The sequence below is a fragment of the Cydia pomonella genome, chromosome 24 (assembly GCF_033807575.1).
Source record: "Cydia pomonella isolate Wapato2018A chromosome 24, ilCydPomo1, whole genome shotgun sequence".
NCBI classification, from domain to species: domain Eukaryota; kingdom Metazoa; phylum Arthropoda; class Insecta; order Lepidoptera; family Tortricidae; genus Cydia; species Cydia pomonella.
In genome coordinates, this window is record NC_084726.1 from 1,935,169 (window position 1) to 1,951,147 (window position 15,979).

The 15,979-nt window shown below is 39.5% G+C and overlaps 1 protein-coding gene across 1 annotated transcript; it reads right to left on the reverse strand.

The window, feature by feature from the left end:
• Window positions 1–689: 689 nt before the first annotated feature.
• Window positions 690–14,993, reverse strand: LOC133530864 (proton-coupled amino acid transporter-like protein pathetic). Its single transcript, XM_061868920.1, has 13 exons — window positions 14,690–14,993; window positions 13,487–13,540; window positions 12,665–12,831; window positions 9,993–10,137; window positions 9,401–9,531; window positions 7,766–7,850; window positions 6,562–6,712; window positions 5,646–5,858; window positions 5,337–5,465; window positions 4,285–4,390; window positions 3,000–3,113; window positions 2,177–2,276; window positions 690–980 (listed from the first exon to the last, which is right to left on the reverse strand). Exons 1-13 carry the CDS (start codon window positions 14,702–14,704, stop codon window positions 747–749), a joined length of 1,644 nt encoding a protein of 547 aa, XP_061724904.1. The 5' UTR covers window positions 14,705–14,993; the 3' UTR covers window positions 690–746.
• Window positions 14,994–15,979: the final 986 nt, after the last annotated feature.

Sequence of the window (15,979 nt, forward strand, 5' to 3'; positions counted from 1 at the left end):
GACAGCAGTCAGCTCAATCTGCTAATCTGTACAATGCTATAAACCAAAATATTGACATCTACTCTGCCACTACCCACGACTGTTAAATTAAGGTTGTTAAATGGTTGAAAACAAAAAGCTATTTTGAGATAGAAAACTTGTTGCTAAATACTTAACTACCTAATCCATGCGGGTTTCAAACACTTACACGTGTAACATACGTGCACACACAAACACACAAACACACAAACACACACACACACACACACACACACACACACACACACACACACACACACACACACACACACATACACAGTCGCTCACTCACATGCGTTCATGCATATTTATACGAGTATCTACTTACAGGTTAATTATAAGAAGCAATAACTCTCTGTAGTGAGTACCTAACTAATTTAATTTAAATCTTATCTTATATAACTTAATAGAATATTATTTTTATGGCCTGTATATGTAATGTACACACCAAAATTGTAAGCTACCACTACGGGAGAGCGGTGCTTCTTAATACAAGTATATTCATTACTTAAAAAGAGGCATCGGCACAGATGTAAAAAGTTTACTTATAATTTACGAAATAAATATTTTTCATTTTTCATTTTCATTTTCATATTAGTGTGTTGCTATGGTAACCCATACGACTTGACAGTTCGGTGGACTAATATTAGTCTAAAACCGTTCGAGAAATGGACACTTCCGGTTACCTAGTAGTAAATGTATAAACTCATACTAAACACTCAGGAATGTTATGAAAGTGAAGGAAGCGAAAGAGGTATGTTAACAAGGGAAATCTGTGGTCTCTGCCTACCCCTTCGGGAATTAGGCGTGGTTATATGTATGTATGTAAATGGTACCAACGTAATTTGTCTATCCGTTGGTGGATTGAGGAAGGATAAGCTTCGATAATCTCTCCATGTGACCAGACTGTCGATGAGTGCAGGGAAAATGAAACACACCCAACTGCAGATCACAGCGCCAAGCTAAAAATAAATAGGTATGATGATAAAGGAACACAACAAAATTGGGTATTGCAATTGTACATTTAAAATTCTATTCTATTCTATTCTATTTTTCTCTATTTTATATCAGCTTTGCCCGCAAGAATTACTCTCGGCACACTTTTTTCAGACGAGTCCCTAGTTATTATAATTAGTACCTACTTGATATTGATCCTTTTCACACTTCATTGTCTAGTCTCAAAATGATACTTAAACGTAAATTGTTTTAGTTCAAGTACCTATTTCATATAATTAAATATAATACAATGTACACAATGTATAAATGTAACTTTCCGGTTGTCCTAATACCTACCAGATATTAGTAAAAAAAAAAAAAAAAAAACAACATATCCGATAATTAATGAAACAGACAGTAATGTCAAACCTGCTTACTGTATTACTACTTATTGTATTTTTTTTCTCCTCTGAAGACTAGTAAATAGAATTTAAGTATGGCTCATGATTTCATGATTTCATTTTCTTTATGCTGTTAGTATGTATGTTAACATTATGTACTTAATAATGAACCTCCAGGTCTATGATTCTTAAGTATGTTAAGTACTCTACATTGTACTTCAAATCCATTTGTATATGTGACTGTTTGTGTTCTAAATAAATGAAAAAAAAAATAGGTTTACAAATGAAAGATTTATTATTCCTTATTAATATAACGGCAGGTACTATTCCTATATATAGTATTTATGTTATAATTAATAGTACATTACGATACAAGTGCGAAAAGTAGGAAATTTGCAACGAGTGACAATACATTAAAACACGACCGAAGGGACCCATGCGACACATAGAGTCAGACCAAGCTAAGTTGGCAGCGTTTTGATAGCCCAGACGGTGCACGTGTTGAGAAAACGTCATAATTTCATAGAAGTTTGACGTTTAAACTAAAATAATCATATGCAAAAAAGAAGGGATCACAAAAAAAAGAAAAGTACCACTTTGAGCTTTGTACTCAGGAGGGATCCTAGCAGGGAAGAAAAGTGACACTTTGATCATTCTTTGCACGGAAGAAAAGTGCCAATTTGATCCCTCGTAGCAGGGAAGAAAAGTGCCACTTTGATCCCTCTTAGCAGGGAAGAAAGTGTCACTTTGATCCCTCCTAGCAGCGAAGAAAAAGCCGTTTCCGAATAGGTGGTGTGAATAAATATGTAAGGCAGACTTACAAAGCTCATCGTGAGATTAATATCAGGACACGCCAGCGATACACATGAAATCAGAACTACATTTAAGGCTCTGTAGAAGCGTTCCCAGACTTCACGTTTCCTGAAAAATAAGGCAGGCAGGTAAAATTGCTTAATGTTGCTGAATACCGTGTACCACGTGGAACTCGAAAGATTTTAACCACGAACTCCTGAGGTCAAAAGAAAAACAATTTATATGAGCTTAAGTTAATTGCGCCAAAAAAAATTAGCTTGATTTTTTTTTAAGTAGTTGTCCTTTGGTTAAAAATCTACTATAGATTATCACAGATACTATATGTCCCCATACGGAGTACTCCACGGTGACACATGTTAGTCACACAAGCAAGAAGGCAGGTGCAGCGGCTGAGGCTGCTGCTAAGTTTAAGCACGGGAAATACACCAACCTTGGACCAGTGTATGACTTTGTTTCGGTTGCTGTTGAAACGGCTCTGGGCCATGGTGCACCGGGGCCAAGAAGCTGGTTAAGGAGATTGGGCGTCGGCTAAGGGACGGGATCTGCAACCCCCGGGCTGGCTCTTATTTGGTCCAATATCTTTGGATATCCAGCAATGCAGCTAGCATATTTGGGATGTTTGGGCCAGACAGGGAACAGTTCGGGCCTTAATTGTCAGAATGGAAGGTTTTTTTATTGTATTGTTTATTTTTTTATGACGAAAATGTTGTTGATACTATTTTTGTGTATGTGGTGGCAGATACTTTTGGTACGTCATTCCATCTGTTACTTTTGATGCAGATTGTACAAGTATAAGAGAAAGGTTTTAATAAGTGAAACGTCGATATTCACCTTCTGTGTCTTTTTCCAATGTAATACCAGATTATTCTAAAGGATAACCAGCAATGCAAAGCAAAGATAGCCGACATCATTATGACCAGGATAAACTGCAAAACCACTGTTGACCTGAAATAGTTATTTGCTTTACATGGGGGAAAAATGGTTGTTAAACTCTTTGTGATGATATTGATACCCAAGCGATATATTTCAAAACTTGCTACGCTCGTGGTTTGAAAAGTGGGATCTTGAGCTTTGCGCGTTCAAGGCACGAGTGTTAAACAAACTTTGCTACCGAGTGAAAAACTATTTTTTTTCACCACACAAGCGCGAGGAAAATTCTAACTATAAAATATTAAATAATAATATTATAATAATAATTCAGCCTATATACGACGTCCCACTGCTGGGCACAGGCCTCCTCTCTCAGGGCTCGGGCTATAGTCCCCACGCTAGCCCAATGCGGATTGTGGACTTCACATACACCTTTGAATTTCTTCGCAGATGTATGCAGGTTTCCTCACGATGTTTTCCTTCACCGAAAAGCTAGTGGTAAATATCAAATGATATTTCGTACATAAGTTCCGAAAAACTCATTGGTACGAGCCAGGACTTGAACCCGCGACCTCCGGATTGAAAGTCAGACGACAAAACAAATTCAAATGGACGCTATTAAATATTTATTATTTAGAATCATCACTCAAAATTCAATTTTAGTAGCCAACTAACCAGCTAATAACTCAAAATTTTCATCAAATAACTTTGTCACTCTTGTGGATAAAATGCAACTTTCTCATCATGAAGAATAAAAAATAAACCCTGTACGAGTTAGTGTTGTGGAAACAAATAATCATAGAGTCATATCACGCAAAGTTTTGGAGCCAAGTGCTGTCTTTCTTTCTTCCTAGCATTGTCCCGGCATATTGCCACGGCTCAAGGGAGCCTGGGGTCCGCTTTGACAACTAATCCCAAGATTTGGCGTAGGCACTAGTTTTTACGAAAGCGACTGCCATCTGACCTTCCAACCCAAAGGGTAAAACTAAGCCTTGTTGGGATTAGTCCGGTTTCCTCACGATGTTTTCCTTCACCGAAAAGCGACTGGTAAATATCAAATGATATTTCGTACATAAGTTCCGAAAAACTCATTGGTACGAGCCGAGGTTTGAACCCGCGACCTCCGGATTGCAAGTCGCACGCTCTTACAGCTAGGCCACCAGCGCTTCTATGCTGCATTATATTCAGCCAAGTGCTGTCTATGTGCATTTAATTAAGATTTTGGTTAAGAAAATTGGACTCTTACATGAAAAGTGGTAGATGTATGGTGATGGGGGTTTCGCACTGTTCACCGTACCCCCAGTAGCCAAGCAAGCCGATGGCAGCGACCATCAACACCACTAGCGACATACCTGGAAGACATACTTAATCATAATTATTAGAATCCAACTGGTGACTTCAGAACCATTTAAATGGCAATTTTTGCTAATTTTGTTTGCAATCAGAAAACGAAAATTTAATATTTTGGCAAACATTGTAATTCAAATAATATTGCAGTATCAGCTAACGATTTTTAATCCGGAAATAGTGGCTCTAAAAACTGACCAATAACTTTGTCAATATATTCCGTTCATAGGAATACATCTTGAGTAACTGTATTAGTTAGAATAAAACGAATTAAAAAAATCCCAGAAGAGTTATATTGATTAGCTGGTTGATGTTTAGTTTGCCATAACCAAATTTTGACATTATACTTACATGCCCGTGCATAGTGGACTCCCTGCACGCTATAAGTAGATACAGGTATCGAGGAACCTAAAGAAGCCGTGGTAGTCCTTTCAGGCCGGTCTTTTATCTTATCTTATCTTTACTCACCAAAATGCGACATCGTAACAAAGCGGACTCCTCATGTTATTCTCCAAGGGTAAAATTATGGTGACCCCCTGCACGCTATAGATGGAGGTACCGAGGAACTTGAAGAACGCGTAGTTCTTCCAGGCCGTTCTTTCATCTTATCTTATCTTATCATATCGCGATATGGTGACGCCCTGCACGTTTTAAAGATGCAGGTATCTAGGAGCTTGAAGAAACCGTACCTAGTTCTTCTAGGCCATTTTTTTATCTTATCTTATCCTTACCAAACTGCTCGCAGTTAACAACAACAACATGAGGAATGCGCACCACTTCGCTACTGTCGAGACGGTCGAGACAGTAGCGAAGTGGTGCGGACTCCTCATGTTGTTCTCCAACGGTAACGTTATCGAGACGCCTTGCACGCTATAGATGCGGTTACCGAGGAACTTGAAAAGCTGTAGTTCTTCCAAGCCGTTGTTTTATCTTATCTTATCTTATCCTTACCAAACTGCGAGACAGTAGCGAAGTGGTGCGGACTCCTCATGTTGTTCTCCAACGGTAACGTTATCGAGACGCCTTTCACGCTATAGATGCGGATACCAAGGAACTTGAAGAAACCGTAGCTCTTCCAGGCTGTTCATTTATCTTATCTTATCTTATCCTTACCAAACTGCGAGACAGTAGCGAAGTGGTGCGGACTCCTCATGTTGTTCTCCAACGGTAACGTTATCGAGACGCCTTTCACGGTATAGATGCGGGTACCGAGGAACTTGAAGAAACCGTAGTTCTTCCAGGCTGTTATTTTATCTTATCTTATCTTATCCTTACCAAACTGCGAGACAGTAGCGAAGTGGTGCGGACTCCTCATGTTGTTCTCCAACGGTAACGTTATCGTGACGCCTTGCACGCTATAGATGCAGGTGCCGAGGAACCTGAAGAAACCGTGATAGTCCTTCCAGGCTGGTCTCTTGTTGAGTTCCGCGATGGATGTTATGCTGTAGATTGTTGTTGCACAGGCAATGAACGCTGGAAAAAGGTTGGATACTTGTATGGAAAATAATAAAATTATGTCTGGAGTCCACCTGACGCTGATTGCACCCACCAAGCACTGGTAATGTATGGTCGTCCTTTACCATGACGTAGCACGTGGTATTCAAGCTCAGCATAAGCAGAGTCTATCAATAGAAGAATTACCCACATGCAAGCATTTGAAAACCTTATAGTGCCTTTTATTTCATTTATTCGTCACATAACATAATGACAATCACAGTATGCCCGTTTGTTCCCATCATAAGTCATCTTTTCCTTGAATTTATCTAAAAACCGATCCAAATGTATAATCTCATTTATTCCAAACAGGTACCCTAACCCTTAATTAACCCTTTATCAGGCTGACAGTTCAAAAATGAAAATCGAATGTCAGTCTTACTCATCGAAAATAGAACACAAGTTTGAAGTGCCGTATGTGGGAAATATATGGTAAAGGGTTAAAATAGACCCCACGACCCCACCGCAGATCAAAAAAGCGAGGGCTCGATGTCGTGAAAGCGGATATGAGCGTAAACGGGCTCACACGGGAGGACGCCCAGGATCGTGCAAATTGGAGGAAAGCAAGCAGGAAAGCGGACCCTGGCAAAGACCGGGATATCGCTAGGTAGAAAAAGAGGTATAGATTAAAATAGGAACAATATCCCATATTAGTATTGAAAACAGAGGTCCTTATACCTACTGACAAACAAGCTTGCAACCAACGCGACAGGAGCCAAGTACTTCAAACTCCTGATCATACAAAGCATGATGAGGGGAATGGTTATTATCAGGATGTATATGCGGATGCTGAAGTTCTGGTTTTTCATTTCTGGGATAGCTCCTTCTAAACCCTGTAAACGAAAGTAACAGAAACATAAGAAGCTTGTCAATTATACAGAAACAAATTTTGTAAATATTAAAAGCGATTGTAAAATATTTAATTAAGACCTTCATTTAGGTACAGTCAATCAATTTGATTCCTAGGCCACTATAGAACCTAGTCGCTTTAACTACAAGATACATGACATACGTCACTCAATAAGCATTGTCTTAGAAGATAAATTGTAAACTTAAAGAATTAATGACGAAGCCCTCCTGTGGTGAAGGCCAGATTCGTGGGCGTGGCGGAATGGCTTAGGGGTTCGAAGTGTTTGCCTGGATTGCTAAAGACGCTGGTTCGAATCCGGCCTTCACCGATGGAGGGCTTCGTCACTTTTTCTTTAATATATGACATCTATTTCAGTTTATAATGTATAATATATAGAGTAGTGTGACTACTTAAAAACACAAATAACAATATTTAATTTGTTCCCAAAGTTGTGTATAAACAAATTGATTCATTATGACATGGTCCTATTATGGCGCGAGATTTTGTTTCTCTGGCAATCTGCGCATTCTTTCGCCCACTGGCGGCAATCTCTTTTGATTCCTGGCCAAACAAATCTTTGTGTCACCATTCTGGTGGTAGCCCTGGCACCTGGATGGCTTAACAGTGCCCAAGCATAACACTGTGCATCATATACGTACCACATCTGGCCCACCCGTGTCAAGCAGACCGCGACGCCTCCCTCCCGACCGTCTCAAGATCGCTCAGAAAGAGTTTGAGGCCATGCTCCAGAACGGTACTGCAGTCAGGTCTGAGAGTCCGTGGTCGTCTCCGCTTCATCTAGCTCCTAAAAAGACTGACGGTTGGCGGCCATGTGGTGATTACCGTGCCTTGAATGCACGCACCATCCCAGATAAGTACCCGGTACGGCACATCCAGGATTTCACTCAACAGTTGGCCGGCAGCAGGGTGTTCTCCAAGGTCGACCTGGTGAAAGCATACAACCAGCCTGCAGCCTGGCCTGGCAATCAAATTGGTTGACTGTACCTATTTTAAACGTAAAGGTGTTCGACTTTACCTGTTTTAGTGTACGAGCAATGATCAGCTCGAAAATACAACACGTTCCACACATCTCTGTAAATAAACACACGTCCACAGTGTACCTGAAAAAAAAACCATGACATTCGATACAAAATTGGCTGTGTGCATGACGGTGGTGTGCCGACCTGGCAGCTCTGGGACACATTAGTTATCTGACAGTTGAATTTGTCAAAGAATATGAAACATGATTGACCATGCTTGTGGCATCTATTTTTTTTATTTTATTATGCGTTTAAAATTTTGGGTCCAGTCCCCGCGAAGTGTACGGGCGGCTGGATCCGTAAGGTCTGTGGGATGTTTTATATCTCTAATGAATTAATTATGTGACACTGTGGCATCTATTGGGGTGCTCATAGCGATACCATGATTTGATAGATTGTCTATTACATCACCAGCTATTGTTATGTTATTACATCACCATCTATTGTTATGTTATATATACACCGTGGGCCAATTAAACCCGACAGATTTTAACCACGCATTCCTGAGGTCATAAGGAGCAAAAAATGTTATATGACTTTTGGCCAAATTCGCCAAAAAAAATTTTTTTTTTTGTTGGAAAAAAAAATTCCTTTTGCGTTGTCTGCACACGACACGTTATTTATTTTTACACCTTGGTAAAAAAAAAACATTACAACGAATAAGTAAAGTTTTTGCGAGTTTACTTTAAAACTTTAATATCTGTCAGTAGGTATGTCTAAACCAAGTCACATAGTGGCAGCGTCACAGCTAAAAAGGCGTTTTTGACTAAGTTATAAAAGAAACAAATTTTCACAGAAATTGTCATCATCTCTAAAACAAGACCGATTTCAGAAAACATTGTATGACATTTTAGTCTCTAAATGCGGTCAAGAATACACCTTTGAAATCTGTCGGGTTTGATTGGCCCACGGTGTATATGTTCACTCATTGAAGAAGAAGCATTTATCTTATTTATCCTATTCGTTTCCTGAAAGCTCTAATAAACTCCCCTCTAGCAGATCCAGTAACCACCGCAGCCTCAGCTAAGTCCAGATAAGAGAGACAAGACACTCGTGACGTATCCTGGCATACATATTTTGTACGTTACTATCATTCGCTTTCTGAACAATCCGACGTCAGACAGGATCATTTTCAAACAAACAAGAGAAACTAAACTGGTACTTCCATAGCTCTTCAATCAAGTGGCATATATGTCGTTTTTGAGTTATTGGAATTTTGATTTTATTTCAATTAATCAATTTGAAACATTTCAATGACATGATCAGTTGGGAGTCGACCGCCTACCACTCCAAGGGTTATTTCAATATCATACTTCTATAGTCCAATTCACAAATGGTAACTTATAGCTCTGCTGAACTCTCTAAGACCTTAGCTATATGACCATTTATTTATCTTGCTCGTTACCTGAAAGCTCTTCTAATCTTCCTAAGTCCTCTAGCAGATCCAGTAGCGACACAACCATAGCTAAATCAGGATAAGAGAGTCCAGATTGTTGTATCCTTAGCTTTCAAATTTTAACCTTTCTGCTGTTGAAAATAGCGACTAGGACTGACTATTATCTAGGCTTACATAATATATTGTTTGCGGACTTTACTAGCTAGCACACTTCATTTTGTAATGTAACATTTACCTGAACGCCTTGCTAAACTTCCTAAGTCCTCTAGCAGGACCAGTGGCGACCGCAGCCTCAGCCAAATCCGGGTAAGAGAGGCGGGACACTCGTATCCTGGCGTACATTTTGTGAACCGAGCGCACCAACATCTGTTGACAAACGGAAAAGCTGAGAAATCGGATGATGACTGTCAATTTATTTATATCGGATTGGACAGTCTTATTTTTGTAATTTTTAAGGTTTTAAATTTATTTCAAACCCCGGGATTTCTTCAGAAAAAAAATATCGTATCATATCGCATACAAAATCGGTAACAATAAACGCAAAAATCAAAACGATCCAACATAGTTTTTTTTTTATGTTTGTTTAATTATGTTTTCATTCCGTTTTCAATATTTTGTTACGATTGGTAGAGTGTTGGAGAAGGAAAACATCGAGAACGAAACCTCGATTTCTGAGATTTTTACGCAGGGTTTTTCATCTATGCTGGCTGTCCTTATCACAAATTTTAGGAGGCGCCGCCATCAGCGCCGGAGATACTTACCTAAAATTCTTAAATCTGGGAACGGGCTCCGCTGGTATTTCCTCTTAATATAAGAAATTTACTTACTAACATGATATAAGTCACCAGTACGCCAATGACAATCGTGCAAGCGAACGAGGTCCATATTCCTCCACGCATGAACGCCTCGTGCATGCTGAGCATGCCAGCACCCATGCAGCCTTTCACGAGGTGTGCAGTGGATTCTACAAGGCTGTATGAAATGTTTTCATGTAAGTACCTCACCAATTCCTCCCTACCGTTTCTTGGTCTCTCAGCAGAGGCCCAGAAAACCAACCTAACCAAATTCACAATCTACTTAAAACGATTTTTTAATTGCCCACTGACCAACGGGCCCACATAGATGGCTAAAATTGATTTTTAGACAGACTCCACGGGTAGCAAGATATTACTAATATCTAAGGGCCTCTACACATGGATCGTAAGCGTAGGCGTGTAAGCGTTTTTTTTTATACTACGTCGGTGGCAAACAAGCATACGGCCCGCCTGATTGTAAGCAGTCTCCGTAGCCTATGTACGCCTGCAACTCCAGAGGAGTTACATGCGCGTTGCCGACCCTAAACCCGCTCCCCCTCATAGAGCTCTGGCAACCTTACTCACCGGCAGGAACACAACACTATGAGTAGGGTCTAGTGTTATTTGGCTGCTGTTTTCTGTAAGGTGGAGGTACTTCCCCAGTTGGGCTCTGCTCTATAGATCTGGAATGACATCCACTGGCTGTGCCCTACCACACAAAGCGAGATGACATTCACAATGCCCATACCTCTCTTATGGACGTAGTTTAAGGACGTACCCGGGTCCGAAACGTAAAAAAGCAACGAGTACGAGACGCGCAGAGTTCTACACACGAATCGTCGCGGTTTTTGACACCTAATAATTCTCTTCCATGGCAGTGACATTATTGTATATAATTATTTTTTTATAATTATAAAAATATTAAAATCATATCGCATTACCAATGAGCGGAATTCTTCATAGCAAAAATCAAACTGTCAGAGGGATTGACCTAACTGTTTTATCGACTTATCGATAAATATTTGTCACTTAACGAAACACAGGTGTCCCTAATTAGCTGACCGCCACTTTATTTTGGTATAATAGTAAAAAATAAAACAGAAAATTTTATGATGTAAATGAACGTAACATTTAGAGCAATATATTGTGGAAGAATCTTCTTTGAAACTGAAATAAGAATCTTTCTGTATCCATTTTTTTATTGTTTTCTTTTAGGATTAACCATTTTAGTAACACGGCACGGAAATCACTCATGAAAACTCAAGTGACATAAATGACATATGTGACGCTGACATGATTTACTTTAATACGGAGATGCAAATTGCTTATCAAAGAGGTCAAATGTTACAGAATAATCTTTTAAGTTGATTATGGATACCTAATGCGATATTATTCCGTAACATCGATAAATCGATAAAACAGTTAGGTCAATCCCTCTGACAGTTTGATTTTTGCTATGAAGAATTCCGCTCATTGCGCATTACTTACATGTCCAGTTCATATTCGATGATATTTGTATCCGCCCAAGCTTTATCCGTTACAACTTTCCTTGCACAGGTATTCACTAAATGAATGATTATGTACAGTCAGCAAAACTGACTAAATTGCTGAGCTGATAGTTTTGCTGACTGTACCCAGACAAAGGAAAGCTTCAAACAAATTTTACAAATTCTATCAATTTTTGACCCGTGTCTAGAAGTACAAAAATCAATTATTATATTAATTGCAAAGAAAATGTTATCGTCAAAAGTTTTTTTCGCTTGCTTTTTTACGCCAGTACGCTACGCCTATTGTGTTTGACAACCGGTTTGGCCTAGTGGGTAGTGACCCTGCCTACGAAGCTGATGGTCCCGGGTTCAAATCCTGGTAAGGGCATTTATTCGTGTGATGAGCATGGATATTTGTTCCTGAGTCATGGGTGTTTTCTATGTATTTAAGTATTTATAAATATTTATATATTATATATATCGTTGTCTAAGTACCCTCAACACAAGCCTTATTAAGCTTACCGTGGGACTTAGTCAATTTGTGTAATAATGTCCTATAATATTTATTTATTTATTGTTATGACACATGTGACGATAGAAATCTCATACGATTCGTTGCAGCAACGCTTCGTGTGCGGACTTGTTTGGACATGTACGTGCTCGTACCGCTCTCGCCCTACACGCGTTTTACGATACGCTTACGTTACGACGCCGTGTGCGGAGGGCCTTAATCGACACGCTTGGGTAACTACAAAAATCCCCTCTTAGGCTCCCCTACTGAGTAGAATTTCTACGCAGACGAAGTAATTCTACGCATACAAAAGCTAATCTATAATATTATTTTATTACAGACAAGATTTACTTAGATCGCCGCTGGTGGCCTAGCGGTAAGAGCGTGCGACTTGCAATCCGGAGGTTGCGGGTTCAAACCCTGGCTCGTACCAATGATTTTTTCGGAACTTATGTACGAAATATCATTTGATATTTACCAGTCGCTTTTCGGTGAAGGAAAACATCGCGAGGAAACCGGTCTAATCCCAACAAGGCCTAGTTTACCCTCTGGGTTGGAAGGGCAGATGGCAGTCGCTTTCGTAAAAATTAGTGCCTACGTCAAATCTTGGGATTAGTTGTCAAGCGGACCCCAGGCTCCCATGAGCCGTGGCAAAATGCTGGGATAACGCGAGGAAGAAGAGGAAGAAGAAGACAGACAAGATTTACTTAGCAGGATGTGGGTTCTGCCGCTCCCTGGTATAATCGTACACAACAGGTCTGGTCCCAGGATACAAGGAGATCGAGGGTGGGCTGTCTCTTCTCGTATCTTCTCTCGCCTCCTGTTCGACGTACTGACGTATTTCGTTTTCAAAGTCGAAAGACTTGACTGACCTCTGAGTGAAAAAAAAATTAAGTACGAGTAGTTACTACGTAGTGAGCAGCAGCTTTAGCCTCCTGCTACCCATCACACCAAATTGTAGCTAGAGAAGTTTGATGTTAGTTGTATTTTTATTGGGTAGAATTTCATAATTGGGCGTTTTCTAAAATTAATATTGCAAGCCTGATTCTTAAGAGGGAAGAATATCTTTTCGAATCTAACGAAATAAAACGCAAAACGTTTTCCACCAACTAAATCTTAAAATACTACTTCACAGCCACATCAATTTTTTATTTAATTTTTTTTGTCTAATTTTTTTCTTTTTTTTTATATGACAACTGCTATTAGTTTTTCGAGTATCGATGCATATCTAACCAAAACCATCATTTAAAAATTTTAAGCAAATCGCTTGAGTACATCTCGAAATATAATACATTAAAGAAAAAACTTCAAAAAATAATAAGTCAAAAACTGTCACTAGTAGGATTTTGATACTTAGCATAAATATCCTTCACCATAAGAGGTACCTACTCACAAAAAAATCCGTGAGTCAAATTGATTTAAGGGCCGACTTACTACGGAAACCCGACTATGGCCTTTCAAATAAGAGCTTTTTCTAAAAAATATATTGAAGATCTGATTCTCACAGATCCTAGTGTTTTTGGGTTTACCTGATCTGAAGTTGCTTGGCTCGTACTAGGGGTGACCTCGCCAGAACGATATGACTGAAATATTCATAAGTTAGATTTAGTCAAGGTAACTAGACTAATCACCTGAATGTCGAAGCACTTTTCAAGCATAATAATTCAGACTGCAAAGAGGAGAGATATAATCTCAATACACGGTGTTTTTTTAAAGTCCGGTAATTTCAAGGGTGCATTCCTGAGCTTAAATTAAGTAATTTTCTCAAACAAATCGGTATTCCAATTAACTCCATTTTGGAGATAATCAATAAAAAATTTTATCTCATAAGTTCCATACGAATCTACTCATAAAGCCCTTTCATTTGGTGCCCCACATAGTACGTTTAAAATAATAAAGTATGAAACTTCGTCCTGCCGACTTTATGACGTCACAGTAACTGCCACCACCATTTTCGAGCGTGTCATCTCATATATTTATGTTGAGGACATCAAATTATTCACCCATATCCGAGATGACATGAGCGAAAAATGATTTCTAGAACACTCCTAGACCAAATACCGACTTACTATTTATACACTTCAAATTATCTTTAAGCGGAAAAAGGATACATTTTGAATAAAATTAAATTATGACTACTTATAAAATAAAACTACTAAAACTAAACCTACCTAGAAAAAATAAAGATACCTAAAACAGACCCTGGCCTCTTGGCAGGGTGCCCATCACGCAGGCAGCATTCCCGCGCTGTATCGCGACAGCAAGCCTTTGCGCGAGAAAACTGCCTGCGCGAGGGTCTCCCGTTGCCTCCCTCAATCGCTTTCCAAGCTCCCTGTGGAGCCCACGCGCACCTTTGCCCCACGGACCAAGTGTCTCGACACCAAAAGCTACGAAGTCATAGTTGGTGCCGAGACAGCTATATTTATTAGTTTTAAAACGTTCTCGGGCGTCAGCCGCCGCCCTGGCGTTTCTGCTGGTCGCTGGCAAGTAGGAAGCTGCCAGCGTATCGGCGCAAGTAGCGTCCCACACCAGCGCACGGCCCATCCTCCAGGGGATCAACGACATCCCGTCGGGGCGCTTACCATCGTCCCGCACGATCTATCGATTTTAAGCGGAGGTATTTCTATTCTAATCCTGTGATAAAGACTGTGAGTTGTCTGTCAGAGTATATAGTTATATAACGTGACTGATTTATATATGTAGAAGATTGGGAATAATATATGTAAAGTTACCTCTTTTCCGTTCATTCCCTTAAAATTATCAGCGATCTAGGGTCACTTGAAAAACGGAGGTCATCCCGATCAAAGGTCCGATAATCTTGTTTGAGGATCTTATTTCTTTGGACCCTCAAGTTCATATAACGTTAGAATATACATTACCTACTTTAGGGTTTGGGTTTATTAATTTATTTATTTGTTTATTTTGTCTCAACCTACTGGAGTTTGACAGAAATATTGACAGTAAAGGGGCATAGACAACTTAGTAATATAGATAAGTTTTGGATTTGATTAGAAATAGGTGAGTTAAATACTATGAAACCTCATTAAAACTTGCATACATTTAAGAATATAGTATTTAACGATTAGACGATCGAGGGGGGGGGGGGGGGAATTGACCGAACGGGATGGTCTTATGGAACTTTCAGTAGGAGTAGCAGAGAAAGCGTTATTATTGTTTGTCATTGTCATAGTCCCACTTTTCCTTTCTGCCTACTTCTAAAAAGTCCCGCCTGATGGTAAGTAGTCTCTGTAGCCTAAGGACACCTACAACTTCGGAGGAGCTACATGCGCATTGCCGACCCTAACTCCGCACCTTCGTTGAGCTCTGGCAACTTTACTCACCGGCAGGAACACAACACTATGAGTAGGGATATTATTCTGATGTCAATGTAAAATAGTACATTTCGATGCTAGTGCGGAAAGTATGTCATTACTTCTCGAGTACCGAGATGTGTTGCCACGTGCCGTAGGCGTGTATCGAACGACGTTTTTAATACAGTTGCGAAAAATAAGAAAAACAACAAGTATTTCTTATGCATGTTCTAAAAGACAGAAACAATTGTAAATATAAAACATTATACTATTATAACCTAAGTATCGTTATTGTATAAAAACAATATCGAATGTTGCCTTTGGAAACTTAACACAGGCTTCCAGTAAGAATAAACGCCTCTGCTTTGACAGGCGTTTCGGCAGCTATTCCGTTCCATTCAGACAACTTATTAAGAACGGAGGGCCTACCGCGAACCACGTTCGACGTGTTCCCTCCCTGTTACAATACATTTACGTGCGAAGTTACAAGTGCGACAGAGAGGCAACACGTCAAACGTGGTTCGCGGTAGGCCCTCGATTTAACAATATTCAATATCAAAAAATAAACGTGGTATAATGATGAAGAGGTAAGTAATAAAATATGAAATATTCATATTTATTCTTACATTAACAGCAGGTTAGTATGTTAATTGCGACTTTTGAAGACATTAACATTCATCAATAAGTAGTCATGAATTGGCACAAGTATAA